This window comes from Aulostomus chinensis, chromosome 14, assembly GCF_037954235.1.
Source record: "Aulostomus chinensis isolate RoL2024-O1b breed Wild chromosome 14, RoL_Achi_v1.0, whole genome shotgun sequence".
Lineage (NCBI taxonomy): Eukaryota > Metazoa > Chordata > Actinopteri > Syngnathiformes > Aulostomidae > Aulostomus > Aulostomus chinensis.
The window spans coordinates 21,323,084-21,345,508 of record NC_141333.1 but is presented as its reverse complement, the minus strand read 5'-3'; the positions used below and the strand labels follow the sequence as shown (position 1 = coordinate 21,345,508).

Genomic DNA, 22,425 nt, shown 5'->3' with positions numbered 1-22,425 from the left:
ACATGGATTAACGTCCAGCTTCAAATTTATCCACAAATGTCTCATGATCAATACTAGTTTCAGGAAAGTTCTCACTCTGTGCTCCTCCAAAATGACCTAATGTTCCTCCAATAGAACGTCTCAGTACAAAAGAACCTTAATAGAGATTTGGCCACCGTTCCATCAATGCAGGCAGCTACTTGCACCAGGTGAAATACAGTCTCTGAAAGAATTTATGAAAATAGTCAGATTTACAGGCCAAAGATCATAGAAGAATAGACCTCCTGTAGAAAATATAAAACAATACCCCAGTGCTAAAGAAACAAAACCAGAAATCTCAACAAGTGAAGCTGTAACTTCATCAGGAACCCGATGTGGCGGAGCTAAAGGGCTCCACGGCGCCTAGTTGAAAAGCGAGCAAGCAATGGCACACACCAAGCTAAAGGTACTTTGAAGCTTACATTTCAAAATGCATATTTTCAAGCAGCAATTACAAAAATTTATCAATGGACAATGCATAACCTCTGAAAAAAATACTGTATGAAAACATCCCTGCTACTTTGTTTCCAAGTACAAAACCTCTACCAATAAGCTGCTCCAGAGTAGCAAGAAGTCCTTTTCTTTTTGTTGTTTTTTTTGTTAGTTTGTTTTTGTTTTTTTTTTTGTCCATCTTCGTTTGGTTTTATTGGGTAAAACTCAGTCCTCACATTGAGTGCCATAGTTAATGACAGTCTTCTCCATCATTTCACTTTGCTGAAGGATCCAGGAACATGCAAGCCTCGTAGTGGAGGTGCTCGGGGGCTCCTGTAGGCCTGAGGGACAGCTGCCGCCACTTAAGCCAGTGCTGGGAAGGCCTCCGGGTCGTCCACGTTGGGCACCAACACAGACGACTGGGGACAGAAGGACACAGCGAGCTGATGTGAGCAACATTTGAGGAGGCAGCCTGGCTCTTGGCCGGCTCTATTTAGCACAGCTGACCGTGGCAACAAGACAATTCCCTCAATTCCTCCTGATGAGCTGAGGTGTGTTTCAGAAGCATCTCTGGTCTCTGGTGATGGAGGGCTAACTGTTTTAGTGCAGGTTGAGCCAAAGTTCAGCACAAAACTGGCAGCACTGGATGATGTCAAAATAAAACAACCTGTCAAACTCTCGTTCGTGGATCACATAGCAACACTGGCAGCAGGCCAGAGATCCACTGGATGTCGAGCTTTGCGCCATGACAACAAGAGACGGAAAACAAAGTCAGTTCACTGAACTGAATTAATGTTGTCGGTAAGCTGTCGCACAACGACACAAAACAATCACCACATTTGAAAACCGTGACTGTCGTGAACCTGAAACGCTTCCAGTGGGTTCTGAAGTCCAGGAGGACGAATTAAACCCAGAGTTCAGAGACGTTTACTCACTAACAAAACTTAAATATTCCTGACATTCTCTGAGACAATGAGGAAGACAACTCAGTGAAATCCAAGTCACAATTTGCCATCCTCACTGAACCACACACTCCAACACGAAGGGATCTGACCAGCAATTTTCAAAAACTTCTGGCTCACTTGCTTTTCGCAAACTGTTTTTAGGGGAAAACCGAACCCTGACAGCATTGTGCCCCCTGTGGGGTCTAGATGTGCTCCCATCCTGGAAGAACAACGGTAGCTACCTTTTCAGGCCTGGGTCCACGGACCGGCCTAGGGGCCTCACCACCACGCTCCCCACGTTCAGCTCCACCCCGGCCACGACCGCCACGGCCACCACGTGGTCCACCGCGACCACGGCCCGGACGTCCCAGGTCTCCAAAGTTGATCTCCAGCTGGGACGTAATGTCGTTGGCTGGCTTCCGGAAGTGGTGCTCATCCTCTGTCTACAAGAGAGAGAAGGATCAGGTGTGAGTTCGAGGGATGTTTCCGGCCTGTGACGGGAGGGAGATGGCGTGTGTGCTTCATTACCTTCGACTCTTCAGGAGCTTCAGCATCTATCAGCTCACCCTTCTTGTCCTGTGTTGCACAAAAGATACAATCAGAAAAATGCTTAAGTGACACATCCACAAAAACCAGCAGGTCGAACAAAGATGCATGCATGACTAGACAGAAGCGTCGATGCTGCCGCAGGTCCACCTGGTTACCACCACACCAGGACCAATGTACAACCTCAACTTCACTTTGAGTTGACAAGCGAGTGCTTGAACTGAGTGAGGAGTTTTTCCCTCAAGATGTCTTTATTATATAAGAAGATGAAGTATCCCACCTCCTTGACAACAATCACCTGGTGACATGAATATTATCCAGCCATCTTTGTTTTGACCCTTATCCCATTGCAAGAGTGCTCCCCCTGCTGCAGACTGCACGTTACTGAAGGAAGGTTTTTGTACAACATTCGGTCGGTTTTATTTGACATTCATGAACTTCCTGCTGTAGAAACAGCTTTCATGTGGTCAAATCGTTATAATTTTTTTTTTTTTTAAGTCAAGCTCATCTAACATGAAATGAGACGACAGCAGTGACTCAGACTCACGTCTGCCTTGGATTTGTGCAGCACAAATCCTTTGTTCCAATCAGCGCCCTCGTTGGCCTTACGGATGTTGAACTCCACCTTGGCCCGCTCCTTGTCCTGCATGGCTTTCCACTCATCCAGAGTCATCTCCTTCGGGCCTTCCTCCTTCACCTCCTCTGCTTCATTCTCCCTTCAACAGACATACCAGCAGGCCTTGAGTGTTAGTAGTGGCAAAATCCATTTTTGACATAAACCTGGGTTGATGTTCAAAGTTCTTGATCATTAAATGAGCAACAAAATTCAAGGTGATAAACTTTGACTTTCCACTGCCTTCAGTCTCTTTAGACTCCTTAAAACAAAAAGAACTTACTTATTCTCTGTGTCAGCAGGTGGATGCTCCTCTCCTTCGAGGTTCTCTACAGTCACGTTTGATTGGTCAAGTTCACTAGAAGGAGATCAGAACCAAACGTCAATATTTCCCATTTAACCACACAGACGACTGGCCGATGAGGGCCGCTGCTCCATGGAGACAAACTCTTCTTCTGTGGTGGGCCGACACAACCTTCACAGTCAATCAGATGAAACTGAATGCTGGACTTCTTCAGTTTCATCTGAGCAACTACCTGCTTTATATTCTCAAATATTGTGCCAGAAAATAAAAAGGCTACAACGTGCATCAATTAGCAGAAAAGATGGCGCTGACAGGAAACGGGAAGAGGCGGCAGTCAAGCCAGAAAGTGTGTGATTAGGTGGCACTTACTGACTATGAAAGCCAAAACCCAAATATGTTACACATTTGTGAGTGTTCCTCACACAGCAGACACCAGATCTAAAACTTCTGCAACCTTCTCACCATGCAGATTTTGTTCCCCGATGGACACAACAGAACTTACTTCAGTTCATCCTTAACGGTGCCCCAGTTGTGCGATCCACTTCCTCCACGCTTCTCCTCGCCCTTCAGACTACTAAAACAACATTTGCTTTAGCCAGGATCTCAACACGTGCCACTTAGCAACAGACCTGACACCAGTTACTGTTGTTATAAGAAGATATACAAACGAACAGAGGAGAACTTACGATCGATCGCTGCCACTGTGTCTATCAAATTCACGCTTTCCTCTGGAATCAAAGCCGTCGCTGCGGCCCATACCGCGCCCTCTGCCTCCACGGCCTCCCCTGCCACCGCCGCGACCTCTCATCGGCCTGTCGCCAACAGGCCTGTGCAGGTGAGACACAATAGGTTAGATCACAACCTTGATTTAATAGACCACTGTAGTAAAGCGCCCTTGCTGGAGGACATGTGTTGGGGGTGAGGCTTCCCCCGCAGGTAGAGAGCATCATTTTTCTCTTCTCTAGAACCTGTTAGTGCCGGTCAAACAAAATACCAATTGATTGGAAATATAACTCACTTTTCCACTGAGAATTCACCGCCCTCAGGCTTCTCCCCAGTATCTCCAGCTGGCCTCTCGAAGCGGCGAGGTGGCCGCCTGTCCACAGGCCGCCTGTCTGTGGGGGGGCGTCCCTCTCCCTGTCCGCCCTGGGGCCTGGAGCCATCGCCCTCCGGCTTGCGGCCCATTCTCCTCATGCCGGCACCTAGGGTTGACAACAACAGGAGGGACAGACATTTTAGTAGCAATACATCAGGTAGGTATTCCTTCATGACTAATCTGATGCCTCAGGAGCATCCAGAAGCAGCAGGTCCACCCTAGAGCACCACGCGATCAAGTCCCCCCCACATCAGATCAGAATTAACACTTGCATCATTAACTCTCCTGTGCACATGGCTGACAGTCAGCGACCCCTAGTGGACCCCCCCCCCCCCAGTTACTAAAATAGAAACCCTCCACAACACTGCAGCACCCGGGCAGGAGCACCTGTCTCATCTCCTCTGGCAGGCAGATACCAGCCCAGCTGGCAGGCTGATAACGGCGCGCCGCCCCCTCGGCTCCTGTCACTTCTTGTTGAGTAATTTTAGTATGGCACCGGCACCAACACGTCCAACACCGACACACTATTACACTACATATCACAACACCGATCCGCAAGGCTGGGACCTGGGGCGGGGGGGGCGGCTCTGGGACATGCACTGTGATCACACCGTGCGGCAGTAGGAAACAGCAGTAGGAGGTTGGACTTCTAACACGCCCCGCGACTCCACCACGAGGTCCGGGTGGAACCCCGGATTCGTGGCGGTGCCGGGTTAAACAGCGAGTACCCTAGGAAATTTAACAGACCGATCCTGAGACCACGTGGTTAGCGTGCATGACCAGGTTCCTCCAATCCTGGTCTCGGGACATCGTGTCTTTACTGACCGAGGAGAAATATGAGGACACCAGACCGTCTCTTTCTCTAAACACATGGGCTTTCCCGTCCGGTCAGGTCGACTCGGGCCACAACAAGGTGCGAGCCACATGTTTCTCACGGCGGTGGTATGGAACAGACACGTCCCAGCACCGTTACCAACTAAGTGGCTGTCATTGTTCCACACACTGACTGACCAGGGGGGCACAAAAGCCACCACGCGGACCTCGTGTCACTGACTCTCCGAACCTTGCTCGTACGCCTGCAGCTTAGCCTGCTAGCTAGCCGGGGGTCGGGCTATTGAAGACCGAGAAGCAGAAATAGACTTACCGTCTTTCTTGAGTGGGACGGGGGCCTGGGTCTCCTCTTTCTTGTCGGCCAGCGGGGCCTTTCTGTCTTTCTGGGACTCCTTTTTGGGCTGCTTTGCAGCCTGCGCTGCCGTCTTGGCGGCACCGGGAGCAGGAGCCTCCTTCTTCTTCTGCTCGGCCTGCTTAAGCAGCTCGAACGGATCCGATTCATCATCAAATAGCTGGTCGAATCGGTTTGTTATGGCACAGCCATAACCTTCTTGCATTTGTCCGGGCATGATGGCGCCCCTTCAGCAGGATTCTCCTCCGATTCTACGAGGCTTGGTGCGAGCACTTCGCTAGATGAAGCCACAAGATGGCTGGTAAAGGACCTTCTTCTCTTCCGGCGTGATACACATACGGGTCCTCTATGTTGGCGCGGGTGGGGCGTGTAGTTTTTTTCCAATCAGGCGGTCAATGGGTGTGGACACGAAACAGACCAATTACAAACGACACTACCCACAATGCCTTTCAGGTACAGTTGCTAGCCTTCGGAAAGTCAAGCACGAGTGCGCGTCTCTGTTCGTGTTTGGGCCACTCGGAGAAGTTCCTCACGTGTTCCAAGCACAACTCGGAGTTCGTTTCGAATGCGATCACCGACACCGGTCGTTACCGGCTATTACCGGCTTCATTTACGTTTACTAACCCGAGGTAGCACGCGGGTGCGTCGGCGTGGCAGCCGCGGAGCCCCGGCGGAGGCGTCAACTGCAGAGAAACGTCGCTCCATTTTCTGATTCCTGGCAGAATCGACCGTCAAAACTAATAAAGCAGTTTCTTGAGAGTTTGTTTTCTTACTTTGAGCCTCCGGGTGTCAGTGAAACCATCATTTTGTCACGTTGATAAAATAACTGCCTAAATCATTTTTATTTATTTATTTTTGCTTAAATCAACTCCTTTTAATGTTTTGTGTCTGGTTATTTTGTCTTTAAAAAAAAAAAACTGGCTGATTATTTTAAAATGGTGACGATTTGCTGCTGCCATCAACAGCACTTCGGCTGCTAAGCATCACCGAAGGAGAACAAGTGCATTAAGTTCTGCTCGCCAGAGAGAGAAATGGAGATTTTTAAAGTGGGAAGTGAAAGCCTGGAATTCTGGAGGCCCGAGGTCCTGTCTCAGTCTCTGCTGCTGCTGGGTCGGTGGTCAACACATCTGTTCAGGATCCCACAGCCCGCCTGGTCCTGCAGAACTATCCGGATCAGACTGCTAAAAGAACCGTATTCACATCTGTGAGGAAGCCAGGTGGCCTCTTCAGATACTTGAGCGTCTGTACCGTGCGACTACGCCTCATCACCTTTACTTCCTCTCATTGCCAAGTGGGATCATTTCAAATCAAAGTGTTATGCGTGGATGCAGTATTTTAACAGAGTGCCATTTTGACAGGGTTTTCAGGAAGGAACTTCAGTTTCAGGTTTTTGGTCTCAGTGAACCTCCTGGATGAATGCGTTTGCCGACTGAATGAGCCGTCAACATTGCACCAAATATCATGGCGGTCAGTTAAGGTACCTGGAGGAACGTCAGGAGACCAGCTTGGTCCGCAGCGCTCGGCGGTCCGGTGGTTCTGGAGATATTTCAGCCTAGACCAAAATGGTGGTTAAAGAAATGTGATGGACTCGCTCGTTTTAAGAAAAACTACTCAGAAAACAGCGGTGGGGTTAGCGCCCCTTAGCGGTGATGCAGGCCTCAACAGAAGGTTTTATTTCAAGTTATCAGTTTTTATTACTTTTGCCACGTGTTTTATAAAACAGCTTTTTTAAGACAACGAAGTTCAGACAAATGTTTCACACTTTTGCAGGGTCAGTTGGGCTGACTGTTGAAATGCGAATCTCATTGATTGCTGGTGGTATTCTGGGACTTGTGGGCACTGCTGTTCAACCCTAAAAGGAAAGTTGAACCCGGGCAGCTGAGGGGGGGCTCGCATGATTGAAGACTCTTCCTGTTAGTCATTTCTGTTGTCTTGGAGCCTAGAAAGTCTATCAAGGTTACAAATACAGTTTGAGCCTCGCTCAGAGTCCCTCACTGTTTTTAAATCCCGCCACCAAAAAGCCCATGGCACCTGAATGATAGCGAGGAGCAACTTTGAGTCTTGAAAAGCCCAAAACAAATGAATTATATCATATTTTTGTATTACGAACACAACTGAATACAAACAGGAGGAATTAACATTCTGTGAGAGTCCCTGTGGAGTTACAGCTCATTGCAGTCAGCTGCTTATCAAAATAAATCCTGACGTCTCAATTTAAAGTCCCCGAAAACTCGAATGCGGTTCATCTAACAGTTGGGCTGCTCTCCTGGACTCATCAGGCAACACAAGACCCTTGGAAATCAAGCTGAAAGTGAAACCACTAAAAATGTGGGGGGTTTTGCCTTTCAAGTACTCACAAATGTGAGTCTTCAGTTCACAAAGAGTTTTTCCCCCTGCTTTGTTGCCTCAGGGTGCAGGAGGAGCCAGCCACGTAGACCTGTACATGCTTAGCTCATGATAAACTGACCGTAAGACTTTTGGCTCTATGTGAACGAGTTCAAGCAAGTTGGTTCAAGTGGATCCAGTGGCTCCACCCACAAGTGTTGGTTGGTTTTTAGCTCCTGTGTTTGAGGATTACTGAGCACATAGCTGGATCCAGGGACCTGGATCCTACCTGTCCACCTGGAGAGTTGGTGACCAGATGTTTCTGGACAGTTTAGCTGCTGTTAGCCGCCAGTCTCCATTAGCTTCTAGCTAAATATACGTGGCTGGTTCCTCCTGCATTCTGGAGTCACAGAGTGATGAAGGAAGGAAAAACATCTTAGTGAGCTAAAAACACCTATTAGTGAGTACTTGGAGAGCAAAATACTTTTTAGTACCACTTTAATAAATCATTGAATACTGTGAGAGCTTTTGTCTTTTCCCAGCCAATATTTTAATGTTGCAGCTGTAATTAATTATGGTTCTGTTCCATTTCGGTGGGCCAGGGCTTTGGTGCTGTGTTCGCTGGCTCAGGACCATGATGCAACTGATGTAGTTCACCCGCGCTTACCCTGCTAACACATGTCAAAGGGCCCTTTTGTCATGTGACCCGAGTGGTCCATCCCACCGGGTGATGCCATGCAGTCCCTCCCTCCCAGCTCACATCATCCTGGTGCATCTGAAGATGACGTCCGCCGTCACCAAAGCCATGATCGAGTCCTACGCGCTCATGATTACCGTCATGGGCACCTTTTTCATCTACTTCTGTGGGATGGTTTGGGCCTTTTGTAACCCGAAACTGAACGGTGCAGAGGAGGAGTGCGAGGCTGAGGACGTGATGCATCTTGCGGTGCTGCCGCACACCACCGAGGGGCTTGCACAGACCACTTATGTCAACTTCTGGAATGAAACTGATAGTCTGCTGTCTGACTGCGCTGCTCCGTTTTGTCAAGAGAATCGTGGAATCACCAACCAGATTGGCAACATCAGTGAGTGAGGGGACGGGGGTGAGCGGACCGATGCGGATGGAGACGCAGCCAGTTAGTCCTTCAACAATGCCCTTTATTTAAAATGCTGCAACTTGCTTTAAATTCAGCCTCTGGTGCTGCGTCAGAGGGGCATTGCGCCGTAGTTGCTCCTTGTTGACCTTCAAGCCAAGAATAAATGTTCTCATGATGCTGAGATTCTACTGTGAAGATTCCTGCTGCTTCTCCTTCAGTTTTCTTCTCATTTCACTCTCCAGATGCAGTAACTTCTCGTACAAAGCCTCCGATGTTTCTAAATCAATATCCATCTGCAAAGAAGATAAAGCTCACAACAACCGTCTCATAGACTTTGGGGGATGTTACATATTCTTTCCTCACCTTTCGTGGTCGGGTGTAATTGAGTCCCAGCCCGGATGTTAAGCTTTGGTATTTGGCTCGTGGATCCAGTGATTCCGGGTTTTGTTCAAACAGCCAGAACTACGAGGCAGAGCAGCACCCATGAGTAGGAATGTGTCCTAAACCCTTTGAATCTGAGCTGTTTGACGCCACCTACCAGAGCTTCGGCTCCATTGGAAGGCGTCAGGGTGAAAGTATTGGTGAACATTCTTATCTGTGATGGAAAGATGCGTTCAGGTGAAACCAAATTAACAGCTGACAGTCAAACTGCTGTGTATCAGTGTCACCTACCAGCCAGAAGAGCGGCATCAGCAGGGTCCAGAGGAATGCCGGGAAGGAGGGCAGGATGCCGTAGGTCAGGTTGGTCATCACAAATCCAGGACAAATCACAGATGAATATAAACCCTAGAAAACCCAGCAGCAGGTCAGTCTCCCGCACTTCAGCTGCAGGCGTGTGAGGTGTGTGACAGCGGACCTGCTGGTTGTAGTGTGTGTTGAGGGCCAGGCTGAGCAGGTCTGAGGCGTATTTGGAGGAGCTGTAGGGTTGGGTGCCGCTCTGATGCTGGATGTCTTCAAGGTTGAAAGCCGAGCGGTGAGCGTTACTGGAGGAGGTCCAGATGAGCTGAGAGGTCCGGCCGGGGCGGCACAGAAGAGGCTCCAGCTCCCGGACCTGCCTCGGACCGACGGCACCGTCAAACGTTACGGAAACAAATCTTGCTCTCACAAATAGACATATTTTCAGGTTTAATAAAGAAAACAAATTCTTTTTATATTTGATCCCATTGTGAAACACATTTTACTGAAGACAGATTTTTTTTAATGGTAGGTAACTCATTCTTTTGCTGTAATTGGTATTGTGCAGTATTTCCTCACTTCTAATCTTTCCATTGTTTTTACACTTGAACCCCTCTCAGTTTCTTCTGACTCTCCCCGTTCCTCTGATGCTGCGGTGAGCGCTTGTCTTCATCAACTTGAAACTTCAAGCTTAGATTTGTTGTGCGTTTCGTTTGACAGGTGCTGTCTGGATAGTTTGATTGTCTGATCTCTGCTGTCCACTGTCCAAAGCAGAACAGGGAAGATTCTGAGTTAAGTTTAACTTGAGTGAGGAACAGGAGAATAACCTCCCTGAGCTGCAGAATTAGCATTTTCACTCTCTATGGGCGTGTGAGCTTCAGCAGATCAGACAGGCGTTCTCTCAGATACCTTGAAACAATCAATGTTACATCTGAAACTGGGACGAAGAGGCAGCCTGAGTTGGATGTTCAATGCCTTTTTTCCACGACCTTAAAAATTCACAAGTCATCTCAGACATTCGCAGGACATGCGACCTTCCAGCTGGGACGCTGTTCATTTTTAATGAGCATTGTTGCTAAGCGACAGACGTATCCAGTGTCACCTGCAATGACTCCGTCCAGGTTGAATGGCAGAGCCTCTCTGCAGGGAACGGAGGGCCACATGACTCTGTACTTCGCTCTACTGATTGTGGAGCAGATAAGAGCTGATGTACATTCACTCACGAGCAGAAAGTGACCGAAGAGGTTCGTCGCAAATACTTCTTGCAAGCCATCGTGGGTGACTCCATCCTGCTGCGTCAGAATCCCCTCGGCAGTGGCAAACATGGTGATGATGTGGCTGCAATAACAGAAGCCCCAGTTTGAAATCAGCAATATTATCAGAACAAGTATTGTAATTATCTGATGCTGCTCATCTTTGGTAACATGGGGAGCAACAAAGCACCTGGAGAAGAGGCCTTTGAAGAAGGCTCTGACATCCAACTGTGGGTTTGGCATGATGCCTGCGTTCAGGTAGACGTAGTCCAGCTGGTTGTACCTGCAACACACGATCAGAGCCGCAGCTCTTCTGCTCAGTCTCACAACATAACTGCTTGTGAATGTCAGCTGTGAGTCTAGCTTCTCCCACCTGAGTTTGATCTCTTGTGCGGCGGCGAGGACAGAGGTGATGCTGCTGGTGTCCATCTGCAGCAGGGCCACCTGAGCAGTAGGGTGGTCACTGAGGAGGGCACAGCGCGCAGCCTGAGCCCGCCGCATGTTCCTGCAGGCCAGACACAGCTGGAGACCCCCGGTGTCCTGGGACAGGAGGCGCTGACACAGGGCCAGGCCAATGCCACTGCAGGGGTGCAGGGGACTGTATCACTGCTCCAGTTCACATCTCTGATTGATGAACTCATCAGAATAACATGGTTTCTCCTGGCACGTGTAAACTGAAGACATTCTGCCCTTTTGTAAAAATCCTGCTTCGATTCATCATGAAGACAGTAAACACAGCCGTTACCTGTTTGCTCCCGTCACCAGAACCACCGTGTTCATCCTTCTCAGTCCCAACTGGCACCAATTTCAACACAGAAAACATTACATTTACAGCACAAAGCTCCTTCAGAGCAACAGTTGTGTAAGTGTGATGCTCCAGGGGTGTCTTCCTGTGTGGTGGTGGAGTCATGCGCTCCACCCCGCCTCCATGTTTGTGATTGGACAACTGAGCGGCCCTCAGCCAATGACATCATGATGTCAGTCAGCTCAGCCTGAAGCACCGCCCACAGGGTGGAGTATCACCAGGACTGAAGGATCAGACAAGACCTCATGAAGTTAGAATTCCCTCTTTTATTAATGTCTGGTCTATCGATGTACACATTTTGTTTACATTTATAGAAAAACAGTTTCACTGAAAAACAAACATTTGGGTACAAAAAATGTCATAAAAACTAAGCAAGTGTGACTTTGTTTGGATGCAAGACGATACTTTAACAGCTTTCACCTCATTTCAAACACAGAGACGACTGTGAATGCCATTGATCCAGTGGAAATCCTCAGAGAAGTCCTGTCTGTCAGAAATAGATGGATTGAAATTTGGATAATTAAATAAACACTTTTACCACCGATGATCAGTTGTTTACTGTCACTCAGAGGTTTTCAAAGTGGGAGGGGGGCTTCTTCAGGGGAGGCTCAGGGAATGTTAGTTATTTAAAGGATATTGAAGTCTAAATGTGTGTGACTGGTTAAAGTCGTTGTTCGTTCATTGTTGCAGTAGTTTGAGGGAATCTGTTTCCCTCCACTGAGTCAGAAACTGATAAATCGTGATCTCAGAGACATCAAATCCAAACAAGCAAACGTGTGTGTGTGTGTGTGTGTGTGTGTGTGTTGGTTCGTGGGTTTATTCTGAGCTCTGACGCTGTTCCAGACTTTGAAAACCTCTGATTTGACATGTTTAGTAGAAGGTAAGGAAGGAAAGAATTACTTCTACTTAAAAACTGAAAAAACTCACATTAGAGCGACATGAGAGTGTTTCACGGGCCTCCCATTGCACTGTAAATACGCTGTAAACACTCAGAAAAGTACCTCACTTCAAATGAGACACTCATCTGACCACTGTAGTATTTAGGGCCCCTTTTTAAAGGAAATATGGCTTATTTGAAAAAAGGAAATATTTTCCCTTGCTTTTTTTGCAGATATTTTTACTTGCTATTAAGAAAAGTTTTGATTTTATTCGACAAGTAAAGTCATATAGCCGCATGGACGGATACTTTATCCAGCGTAAAGTAATTTTCTACCCAAATTCAGTGTATTTCTGGTATTTGAGTTCATCTTTTTGCAGTTGGAACAGACAGAGGTGTATTAAGTTGCTGCTACTGGAGCGGAAGACAAAAAGAAGAACGACTGAAGGAAGGAAAGAAAGAGGAGGCCGCTGCACGCATGGTTCAGTATCAGCTGCTGTGGTCGGCAGCATCTACACCTCCCCCAGTAAAGCACACCGTTTACCTTCTTCTCATGTCATCTACTTTCCTGATTTGAAACATGACAAACTCTCTCTCCAAACTCTTAACACACATGCATGACCCTGTTCAACACACACATCGCACCCATATAAACTGTAAACACGGAATTCCGTTGACCCAACACAGCACCTGACAGCCTGGAGTCCTCGTACGCATCCTGCAATCGTCCATACTCAAAATGAGCCCTGCAGGAAAACATCTGTTTGGTTCGCACATCCAGAAGGCAACCAGGAGAATTCCTGCATTAAATCCAATAAAAAGTCCCAACTTAAAGAGCATATCACTAAACAAATATATCAACAAAACATACATACAACAAATATGAACATATAAATATTAATACAAAATACTGATATTTGACTTAGACATATCTATTTAAAATACACAGTCATATACAGTTCAGGTGTCGATCACCGTAGGAATTCTGCAGGGAGGCCAGGACGATGTTACACTGACTAACTTCATGTTTCCTTTCCAAATAGTTTGTCTTAGAAACTGAGATGAAATACTTGATATAACAACACTTAACAGTAACGGTTTGCTGCACTTTCCCCTCTACATTCAAGCAGTCTTCCAAAAGAAAACACAAGAATAGCAATACTTCATACAAAGAAAAGTTGAAAATTTAATATAAAAAAGACCTTAAAATACATTGTAAAAGTGCCGAATGTTTTCTGCTACACTTCAGTTTGGCTTCTGCAACAACACATTTCACGACCAGTCATGTCCTTGTGTGTGTGTGTGTGTGTGTGTGTGTGAGTGTGTGTGTGTGTGTGTGTTAGGAAATGGAGGCCACTATTAATCATAACAGATTTTCTAAGAATATACGTCTATAAAACATCTTAGCCAACATGCTAATTAAAGTCAAAGTGACACACACCAAACGTCTCCAGAGGTCCATCTTTGTAGTGCGTAAGTCCATGAAACAGTGTTTCCCAAATCGTAGCTTGGAGCCCACAGGTGGCGCTCACCTTGTTTCTCAGTGGAAGCAAGATAGCTTAAGCCTGGATTGTGTCTGAAACATGGTCTACTCTAGTCATGCACCATTTCTTTGGGACTGAGCAGACAGGAAATTGCTGTCCTGAACACCGTGGCTTAAGGTTGTATTTCCAGGAGGGCTCTGTGTATTTCCTGGAAGGACGGCCGTTCCTTTGTGTTCCTCCTCCAGCAGCTCAGCATGATCTTATAGAGCGAGTCTGGACACAGCACAGGCTGAGGCAGGTAGATCTGCGCCGCAAGGAGCAAGACATGAAGTCAGTCGTTCATCGATTCATTCTTTTCATGCTGGTGTGCACTAACGTGTCCCAGCACTCACCTGTCTCTTCTGGTCTCTGAAAAACTCCCCCGTGTTTTCTATCACCTGCTCGTCGGTGAGCTGAGAGTAGGGCTGCTCCTTGCAGAAGTTGAGTATCTCCCACAGGGTGACAGCGAAGGCCCACATGTCGCTCGCTGTGGTGAACTTCCCCTGCAGAACCACAAATGGGAAAAATGGTGAACAGCAGGATCGGTGGGTGGTGGCTGGTACCAACAAACAGGATGCAGGAACTCCGGCAGCCCAGTACAGGACGTGTCAAGCCACTGAGTTTGGTCTCCAATCAAGAGTTTGTGTGTTAGGGGAACACACTTATATAAAGAAGACCTGGATTATACGCACCATCGCATTTGTATTCTGGAGTCAGTGAAGACACCTACTGGAGTGAAGTATCACTTTGAATTAAAAGTACATTTGAGAACTGAACCACATGTACTGTAACATGGGCGGCATGGTTCAGGGGTGGAGTGGCCGTCTAGCAACCAAAGGGCTGCTGGTTCGATCCCCGACCCCGGTGACCATATCCAAGTGTCCTTGAGCAAGATACTGAACCCATAATTGCTCCTGATGAGTAGGTTGGCGCCTTGCATGGCAGCCTCCACCATCAGTGTGTGAGTGTGTGTGTGAATGGGTGAATGAGATGACACTGTAAAGTGCTTTGAGTACCGCTAAGGTAGAAAAGCGCTGTATAAAATGGAGTCCATTTACCATTTCCATTTAACATGCAGTAATTTGTGAGCAAGACTTCCAGGTCCCTTCCAAAATGTTCTTACAGACACTTATAACTCAGCAGGGGTCCTCACCAGCAGGATGCTCTCCCATGACATCCAGCGTATCGGTAGTACCGCCCGGCCCTGGATGCGGTAGTAGTCGCCGCTGTACAGGTTCCTGCTCATACCGAAGTCAGCTATCTTTATTGTGTAGTTCTTGCCTACCAGGCAATTGCGTGTGGCCAAGTCTCGATGTACAAAGTTTAGAGAGGAGAGGTACTTCATCCCTGATGCTATCTGAGTGGCCATGTAGCACAGATTGAAGAAGCTGCAGAGGGGAGACAGGAGGGACAATCATGTGGTACTAAGACATTCAATCCATAACCAGCTAGATATGACAGTTACAGCTTATTGACAGCACGACTCCCGCCCGTCCAACAGGGAGGAACTGGACTAGAATAGTTCTGTACTTACAGGTACACTTTCTTAAGACAGCTCCTACAAAGGTTCAGTTGTTCCCTCAAAAGTACGATCTTGATCTTTAAGAGGCTACAAGTACGCATATTTACTGACAGAGACGGTCCAAGTGAACTGAGTTCAACTCGGGTGAAAAGCTTAGAGTGTGAGATCGATCTTGAACGGGCCTGATCTGACCGGTGTTGCTGCCGGTCTCACCTGACTGTCGGCGCTTTGCTGAGCAGAGCCAGTTGTCCCTCGGGTTCGTGGCGGGACAGAAACTGGTTGAGGTCTCCGTTCTCCATGTACTCTGTGATCATACACAGCGGGTCACTGTAGATGCAGACAGCAAGCAGGCGGATGATGTTGGGGTCCTTCAGACGGGACATGATCTTTATCTCCTTGAGGAAGTCGTTCCTACCAACATAAAAAACGTGAGTTTGCTGTACCTTTAAAAAGAGTCACATGGACAACAGCGTTCTTTTTCTGGTGCATCACCTCGCGTTCTTGTTGGCATCTGAACGCAGCATCTTTACAGCCACTAAAACTGGCTCTTCCTCTGGGATGTCAAATAAAAACTCTTTATTTGTGAACTCCTGCATTCCCTCGGCTTCACACAGGTGTACCTGCGTAGGGAAGAAGAATGCGACACATGTACAGCTTTGCTTGGGCTTCATCCCATGGAAAAGTGTAGCAGGCCGATGAGAGGAGCTCACCTCCCCAAACTGGCCCTCCCCCAGCTTCTCTTTGAATGTGAGCAGCTTCCGAGGGAACTCCTCCACTGCGACATCTTTCCCTGACAGCAGGTCCATCGTTAATGCAGGGATGGCGTATGTGTTGCTTCCAGTTACACCCTGCAGGTTTACTATGTCTGCCTCTGCGTAGTGGGGGACGCCGTCCTGGACAACAGTCGTGGTGGTCGATTTTGATGCTGCTGTGCTGGTAGAAGCTTAATACAGAACACTGTCTCTTAATAAAATGATTGTGAATATCATTTGAAATTAATGAAAGTGTAAAGCAGGTGTGTGTCTGTGTGCATGTGTGTGTGTGTGTGTGTGTGTGTGTGTGTGTGTGTGTGTGTGTGTGTGTGTGTGTGTGTGTGTGTGTGTGTCCACCTACCAGGCTCCTCTGAGCTCTGTGCAAACTCCGGCAGCTTGCATATGAGGCGTGAGGGCTCCTGGTAGTCTGGGCCCAGGGGGAAGATGCGCTCGTAGGTGGAGCTAGACTCTTGTTCACTGGTTGTACTCGACTGGTTGTGAGTGTAGGCGAATGTCTCACTCTGTATTGACAAACTAGCAGTTAGTTCATCATCCAGCATCCGCCGAGAGGCCTAAAATAAAGGATGTGGGGGTGAAGGTACAGATTTCACCCAAAGGAAACTTTTGAAATGTTCAAATTTCTGGACTTCAGTGTCACTGCTGCCACATTGTAGTGATTTACAACTCACCTTCTCCAGCATCTTCTGCCACACCTGTCTCCACAGGATAATGACAATAATGGCCACCAGGATGAAGATGATGGCCACTAAACAACCAATCAGAATCCTGGTGTTACTGTCGTCTACTTTGTGGGTGGGATCTTCCTCTGGGGAGGGATAAGAGAGAGAGAGATACCATCAAAGGTGGAGACATACAATCAGGATGGGCCACAGTTTCAGTCACTCAACCTCAAACATTACACTGAAGGAGTTTTTATATTTAAAAGTAATGAATGTTTGTGAATTGGTAAGACAGAAGAATCTTTTAGGCGGCACAGTGGTGCAGTGTCGCTGTCACTGTCACCTCACAGCAAGAAGGTTGCGGGTTCGAGTCCCAGCTGGAGCACCGGGTCTTTCTGTGTGAGTCTCCATGTTCTCCCTGTGCCTGTGTGGGTTCTCTCTGGTACTCCAGCTTCCTCCCACAGTCCAAAGACATGCAATTGGGAACGAGGCTGATTGATACTCTAAATTGACCATAGGTGTGACTGTGAGTGTGAATGGTTGTCTGTCTCTATGTGTTGGTCCTGTGATGGACTGGTGACCTGTCCAGGGTGAACCTCGCCTCTCGCCCGTAGCCGCTGGGATAGGCTCCAGCCCCCGCAACCCATAACAGGAATAAGTGGAAGACAATGGATGGATCGAGAAGAATCTTTTCCCAGAATGGAAGACTTGACTTCAAAACTCTACAATAACTCTCAACATTTAGTGAAAGGGAATTCTAGTCCGTTGACGTGGCTTCCTGTCCCTGTCCCTTTGATTGTCGTCACACCCGTGCTTCTCCTGCCATGACACATTTATAAAGACCTTTGTCAGGCTCCTGAAAGGAGCCATCTCGATTTGAACACATTCAGTTTTGATTTGCAGCCTCACGTTGTATATTCTGAGTCCATTATTACAGGTCCAACGACTGTGAGGAGCCATATTTACTTGTAGGTATACTTTAAGACTTTTTTTCTTGTTATGGAAATGTTGAATGTTGCTAAAAAACTTTTTTTTTAAAAATGTTTTGGCCAAATAAAAACAGGGACATGCAACAGGTTCCTGCTTTGCAGGACCAAAATGTTGGACCCCATAAAGGTTGTGTGTGTGTGTGTGTGTGTGTGTGTGTGTGTGTGTGTGTGTGTGTGTGTGTGTGTGTGTGTTTGTGTGTGTGTGTGTGTGTGTGTGTGTGTGTGTGTTTGTGTGCGCGCTTGCGTGTAGGGTGATGACTACCTGGTTGGGTGGGTGGGAGTCCTGTTTTGGGTGGAGCCAGTGTTGTGTTGTACATGGCTGTATCTGAAACAGAAGGTCACACACAGCTGTTCATCCTGTGTTCATCTACTTTTATCTGGAATCTCAAAGTCATCAGACCCTTCGTGGTCAATATCAAACAAAGACGTCAAGTATTGGAGATGTGACATGGACTGCAGCTCAAACTCAACATGCAGATCAAGCTTCCTCCGGCTACCTGACTGGAAGGTGATCTCGCTGAATAACAGCCAGGCATCAGCGAAGTAGAACTGGCACTTGATGGCGCTGGCCATGTGGTTGGCCAGGTTGACAGTGACGAAGTGGGCGCTGGGATCCTTCTCATCCATCACTGGGCTGAAGGAAAGCGGCATGGCTTCCCAGTCTGACTCCGAGCGAAAGAAACAGACCACCTGGTGGAACGCCTTGACGTTCCATGAAAACATGTTGTTGCAGTGAACCTGAATCCAGATGAAGACACAAAAGGAGGATTCAGCAGTGATGCGAGGCGATGGTGGGGGCAGACCAGGCTGGTACTGGGAGGGGCCTCACCATCATCGTGGTAAAGTTTCGGATCCGGTCAAACTCAAACATGATCTCAACATATCCACTGGGGAAACTCTCGTTGTTCCAACCAACATAATCGTATCCCGGCCACACATTGTAGACGTGACTGTGAGTGAAGTCGTCGAGGCCACAAACACCGTCAGTCAGCTGACCCAAGCCCTCCGTCATACTAAGGGACAGAGAGAGAGATGTCAAACAGGCTGAAACCTGTGGTACCAACATTCAACACTAGGTGGCAGCATGATAAAATCAGTCTTTTACTTTGGCTATGATTTAGTAACATGGGCCATTTTCTTTTCCCTCTGCGCTATTTCCTCATCTCAGAGAAGAAGACGTGTGTCATGGAGGACATTATTCACTCTGCCGTGGTCCCAACACTGAAGTCCCCGCTGGACCCCAGTGTGGCTCACACCTCGTCTGAAACTTTGTAAGCCCAGCTGACTCAGTCATTCCCATGTGGTATTGCCTAACAGTAAACCACCATGACCCGCTCACCACCGTCTGTCTCTCTGCTGTCACCATGGTGACCGGCCAATAACAAGGTGACGGAAAAACTTATGACGAAGGATGAGAGGAATGATTAAGTGCTTTTGTGGTGTGTGAGGATGGTGAGGACAGAACAGCAAAACAATCTCTCTCTCTCTCTCTCTCTCTCTCTCACACAAACACACAAACACACACACACACACACACACACACACACACACAGGTGTGCAGGTATCCTTAATAAGACATCCAATTTCATATGGACAGCCTAAACCAGACCCTAATCCTAATCCTAACTTTAACCAGAGCCTAACCTCACACTTTCCCTCTAACTTTAACCAGGAAGTCAAAAAATACACATATATGCACATGCACGCACACACACACACACACACACCTGTGGATGATGGCGCCATCGTAGACGGAGTCATTGAGGTAAACAGGGAGAGCAGGTAAGGTCATCTGCTGGCCGGTCGGAGCGTTGTAGGACACCAACCCGTCTGTGAAAGGCAGGCAGTCATCAGTGTCAGAGACGCATGGGTTTCATCCTTGTAGAAATCACAACTGTTCTTTGAAAGTCTAGTTGTCATTTGTAGGTTTTATTTTGTTGCTGCGGAAATAAACTATGTAACAGCAGAGTTTTTCCTTTCATGAGGACTTCATGGATTTCATTGATGGACTGCAAAACTGAAGTGCTGCATTTCTGTTTACTCGAGTCAGAACAACCACCAGACGAATATGTCAGAGAGAATAAGCAGCTCGTCCAAAGTTCATCTTACACACCTTTTGCTTACAGGACAAGTTGTCTGCGCACTCGTAGGACTTCATGTGCCCCATTGGCACTGTCCGGTCAGTTACTTGTGTTATTAGGGCCTGAGCCCGGAGGTACTACACTTTTGAGTGATTCTGTGCTGTGTATTAAGAGATCTTCTGATAGAAATAACACAAACATATTTAGCAAAACCCTTGTGGTAGAATGTACTGCATGTTGTGTCAACAGTGCAGGATGAAGGGTTTATTTGCCTGCCCACAAAGACGCAGGCAAGTAGATGTAGCCGTTTTCTCCGGTTCCAGCACCGAGGTATCCGTGTTGCTGAGGACTTCTTTGACTGCTGCACTGGTTTGTTTGTTTGTGTTCTCTTTTCTCTTCCTCTTCTTTCAGTGGAAAATGATTTCATAAGGTCACCATTCCATCCATCCATTACTCAACATATTCCTGTTTGTGCAAGAGCTTTCACCATCGGACCCACAACAGCTGCCAATCAAACGTGATTTTCCTAGAGGACCATCTTATTTGTTCCTCTGCGCCAGGATGGTCGGCTGCTGTAGCCAAGGAAGCCTGAGAGGAGCTGGACTACACAGAACACCAAAACCTTGTGTTGGGGAAGCTGGGAAGGCCATAAAGCGGTTTTATAACATAGAATACTGATGTTCAAGTGGATAAATCGTCACCTGTTACAACCACACGACACCTCTAGAGGGTCCTGATCCTTCTACACGCGTGTTCGTGTGTATTTATTTTAACGTATCCACAGGTGTGCCTTGTGTAACATTGCAGAGGTGTTGTGACACTTGGTTTTCTCAATGGTTCATCAGGGGATGAAGCCGGGAAAACTTTTGGATTGTTGACCAGGAAACAGTGTATAAACCAAACAGTTAAAAAAAACAAACATAAAACTGTAATTGGTTAAGATTTATAACACCTAATGGAATGAAATGTAAAAACATCTTATTGTCTTTTAAATATTTCCATGTGCAGGTCCACGAACTGTAAACGCCGTTTGTCTAAATGCTTTTTGAACCAGCAGCAGAGCAGTCGAGCAAGTTTCAAAGTTACTGTGACCTGCTTCCTTCCAACATCAGGGCTGAAGTGGCTGCTTAGCTAACGTGACGCTCCTCATATAAACAGTGACAATCAGCTGATCTGCTGTATCTTAATGAGCTCAAAGGTGCCTCCTGGTGCCTCTGACCCTCCCAGCGGCCTCGCCTCACCCAGCCATTCACAGCCGTAGAGCTCCACTCTCATGCAGACGTTCATGGAGTGATCCGTGACAGGCATGAAGCGGACGAAGCGAGCAATGATGGGCGGCTCCAGGTCTTTGAGTACGATGTCATAAGCATTTCTGTTGCCTTCAATCACCTGCATTAATAAGAGAGACAGAATGAGAGTCATATCCATCATCATGACCTGAAGCCGGGGCGTCCCTGGCAGGCGGCGGTTGTGACCCACCTGCTTGCCCTGTCTGTTTCTCCACGAGATCCAGCGACTTCCATCACGGCTGTACTTTATCTTGTACATCTGGGCGAACTCATTGCCGATGCCTCCAGCGTGGCGACCCTGGGTGCCCACCAGGGTGATAAAGTGAAGTGAGCGCAGGTCAATCTGGAGGAACTCCTTCAGGTTGTCTGGCTCGACCGTTATCTCTGGACACCAGGCGCCATCGCCCTCCTCAAAGTCCAACCTGGATAAGAGACGCACGGACAGGGAGGGTGAGCCGAAGTAACCACGGCCAGACGTTAGAATCACAGTCGGGAAGAGCAAATGCTTGGACAGGATGGAGAAGTGAACTGAAAGCACAAGTGGTGCTGTGGTGGATTTGAGTTCTTACTGGTGTTAGAAAAACAGCTCACGGAAAGCCTGCGTCGTAAATTCACCTTTAGGTGTACATTTTGGTTAAAGAGCTGGCAGACGCAGCAGGGAGACTAAAACACATCCAGATTGGACAGTGAAGGCGAATTACATCCTGATTCTTATAGGAGCCCACCCAAGCTCAGTGGCGCACGCGCACACACACACTCACACACACACCCACTCACACACACACACGCACGCACACACTTCCTTAATCATGTGGCTATGAGTTTAACTGATACCCTAGTTTGTGGTTTACTGCAAATAAACAGGCAAAGGCACCTGACCGGATAAACCACCCACTCGCTCACTCATTATCAGGGCAAACATACGCTGAAGCATGTGCATGTGTGTGCGTGTGTGTGTAAGATAAGATAAACCTTTATTTGTCCCTCAGTGTGTGTGCGTGTGTGTGTGTGTGTGTTTTTGGTGGGGGGGGGTCCTTACCTTCCATATCGAGCTGCTGTGGATTCGGACCACTGGCTGGAGGCGGAGATGTCCTCGTCCTGAATCTGTCCTCCTGACATCCCCAGAGGATAGCGACACACACCTGAGAGACGACAGCATGAAAACACAGGTGAGAAGTAAAGCAGAGACACTCAGGCAGGATGAAAGACAGAAGGCTTTAAGAGGGCGGGGGTCCGGGGGGGAAACACATCACCACAATCCAGTGCAGGTCACAAAATGCATTCATAAAAGTTTGATTGTTCATGAGTGAGGCTTATTCAGTATTGGTCTGTTTGACAAAAAAACAAACTAATCACTAACCGTGTTTTACAGTTTGACTGTAAGTCTTTGTCAGTTATTTATATTTGTTTTCACTTCCGTA

The 22,425-nt window shown here is 47.6% G+C and overlaps 3 protein-coding genes across 7 annotated transcripts in view; all 3 read right to left on the bottom strand.

Annotated features, from left to right (window-relative positions):
* Positions 1-626: 626 nt before the first annotated feature.
* serbp1a (SERPINE1 mRNA binding protein 1a) lies at positions 627-5,478 on the bottom strand. 4 transcript variants are annotated; one of them, XM_086224365.1, is made up of 9 exons: positions 5,098-5,478; positions 3,876-4,059; positions 3,544-3,684; positions 3,360-3,428; positions 2,837-2,911; positions 2,488-2,659; positions 1,923-1,970; positions 1,637-1,837; positions 627-869 (listed from the first exon to the last, which is right to left on the bottom strand). In XM_086224365.1, exons 1-9 carry the CDS (start codon positions 5,351-5,353, stop codon positions 813-815), a joined length of 1,203 nt encoding a protein of 400 aa, XP_086080491.1. In that variant the 5' UTR covers positions 5,354-5,478; the 3' UTR covers positions 627-812. The 4 variants fall into 4 exon arrangements, with proteins under 4 accessions (XP_086080491.1, XP_086080488.1, XP_086080492.1 ...); XM_086224362.1 differs by having other exon boundaries at positions 3,360-3,431; positions 5,098-5,477; XM_086224366.1 differs by having other exon boundaries at positions 2,488-2,656; positions 5,098-5,476.
* A 1,346-nt stretch (positions 5,479-6,824) lies between these two features.
* hsd17b7 (hydroxysteroid (17-beta) dehydrogenase 7) lies at positions 6,825-11,385 on the bottom strand. The gene is made up of 9 exons (XM_086224347.1): positions 11,232-11,385; positions 10,860-11,066; positions 10,677-10,769; positions 10,457-10,571; positions 9,415-9,609; positions 9,231-9,344; positions 9,097-9,153; positions 8,922-9,020; positions 6,825-8,851 (listed from the first exon to the last, which is right to left on the bottom strand). The coding sequence occupies exons 1-9, from the start codon at positions 11,264-11,266 to the stop codon at positions 8,744-8,746; spliced, it is 1,023 nt and encodes a 340-aa protein (XP_086080473.1). The 5' UTR covers positions 11,267-11,385; the 3' UTR covers positions 6,825-8,743.
* Positions 11,386-11,506: 121 nt separating this feature from the next.
* Positions 11,507-22,425, bottom strand: part of ddr2a (discoidin domain receptor tyrosine kinase 2a) — a 31,287-nt gene continuing 20,368 nt past the window's right edge. Inside the window, exons 3-17 of one of the 2 annotated variants that reach the window (XM_086224345.1) lie at positions 22,044-22,146; positions 21,195-21,426; positions 20,957-21,104; positions 19,362-19,464; positions 18,464-18,647; positions 18,132-18,372; positions 17,897-17,959; positions 16,655-16,791; positions 16,327-16,537; positions 15,924-16,156; positions 15,706-15,833; positions 15,427-15,624; positions 14,845-15,079; positions 14,045-14,194; positions 11,507-13,956 (exon numbers count right to left, since the gene is read on the bottom strand). In XM_086224345.1, the coding sequence (XP_086080471.1) occupies positions 13,825-13,956; positions 14,045-14,194; positions 14,845-15,079; positions 15,427-15,624; positions 15,706-15,833; positions 15,924-16,156; positions 16,327-16,537; positions 16,655-16,791; positions 17,897-17,959; positions 18,132-18,372; positions 18,464-18,647; positions 19,362-19,464; positions 20,957-21,104; positions 21,195-21,426; positions 22,044-22,146 (2,498 nt within the window). In that variant the 3' untranslated portion in view covers positions 11,507-13,824. The remainder of the gene's footprint in view (positions 13,957-14,044; positions 14,195-14,844; positions 15,080-15,426; positions 15,625-15,705; positions 15,834-15,923; positions 16,157-16,326; positions 16,538-16,654; positions 16,792-17,896; positions 17,960-18,131; positions 18,373-18,463; positions 18,648-19,361; positions 19,465-20,956; positions 21,105-21,194; positions 21,427-22,043; positions 22,147-22,425) is intronic. The other variant, XM_086224346.1, reaches the window with a different exon arrangement.

Excerpts from the sequence above, each read along its gene's own strand:
- serbp1a (XM_086224362.1), bottom strand. The coding sequence starts at position 5,353 with ATGCCCGGACAAATGCAAGAAGGTTATGGCTGTGCCATAACAAACCGA. Across the intron at positions 3,432-3,543 it reads CACAGTGGCAGCGATCGATC|TAGTCTGAAGGGCGAGGAGA; the intron begins GTAAGTTCTCCT and ends ATGTTGTTTTAG. Across the intron at positions 2,660-2,836 it reads CCTGCTGACACAGAGAATAA|AAGGGAGAATGAAGCAGAGG; the intron begins GTAAGTTCTTTT and ends GTATGTCTGTTG.
- hsd17b7 (XM_086224347.1), bottom strand. The coding sequence starts at position 11,266 with ATGAACACGGTGGTTCTGGTGACGGGAGCAAACAG. Across the intron at positions 11,067-11,231 it reads CTGGTGACGGGAGCAAACAG|TGGCATTGGCCTGGCCCTGT; the intron begins GTAACGGCTGTG and ends GCACCCCTGCAG. Across the intron at positions 9,345-9,414 it reads ACACACACTACAACCAGCAG|GGTTTATATTCATCTGTGAT; the intron begins GTCCGCTGTCAC and ends TGGGTTTTCTAG.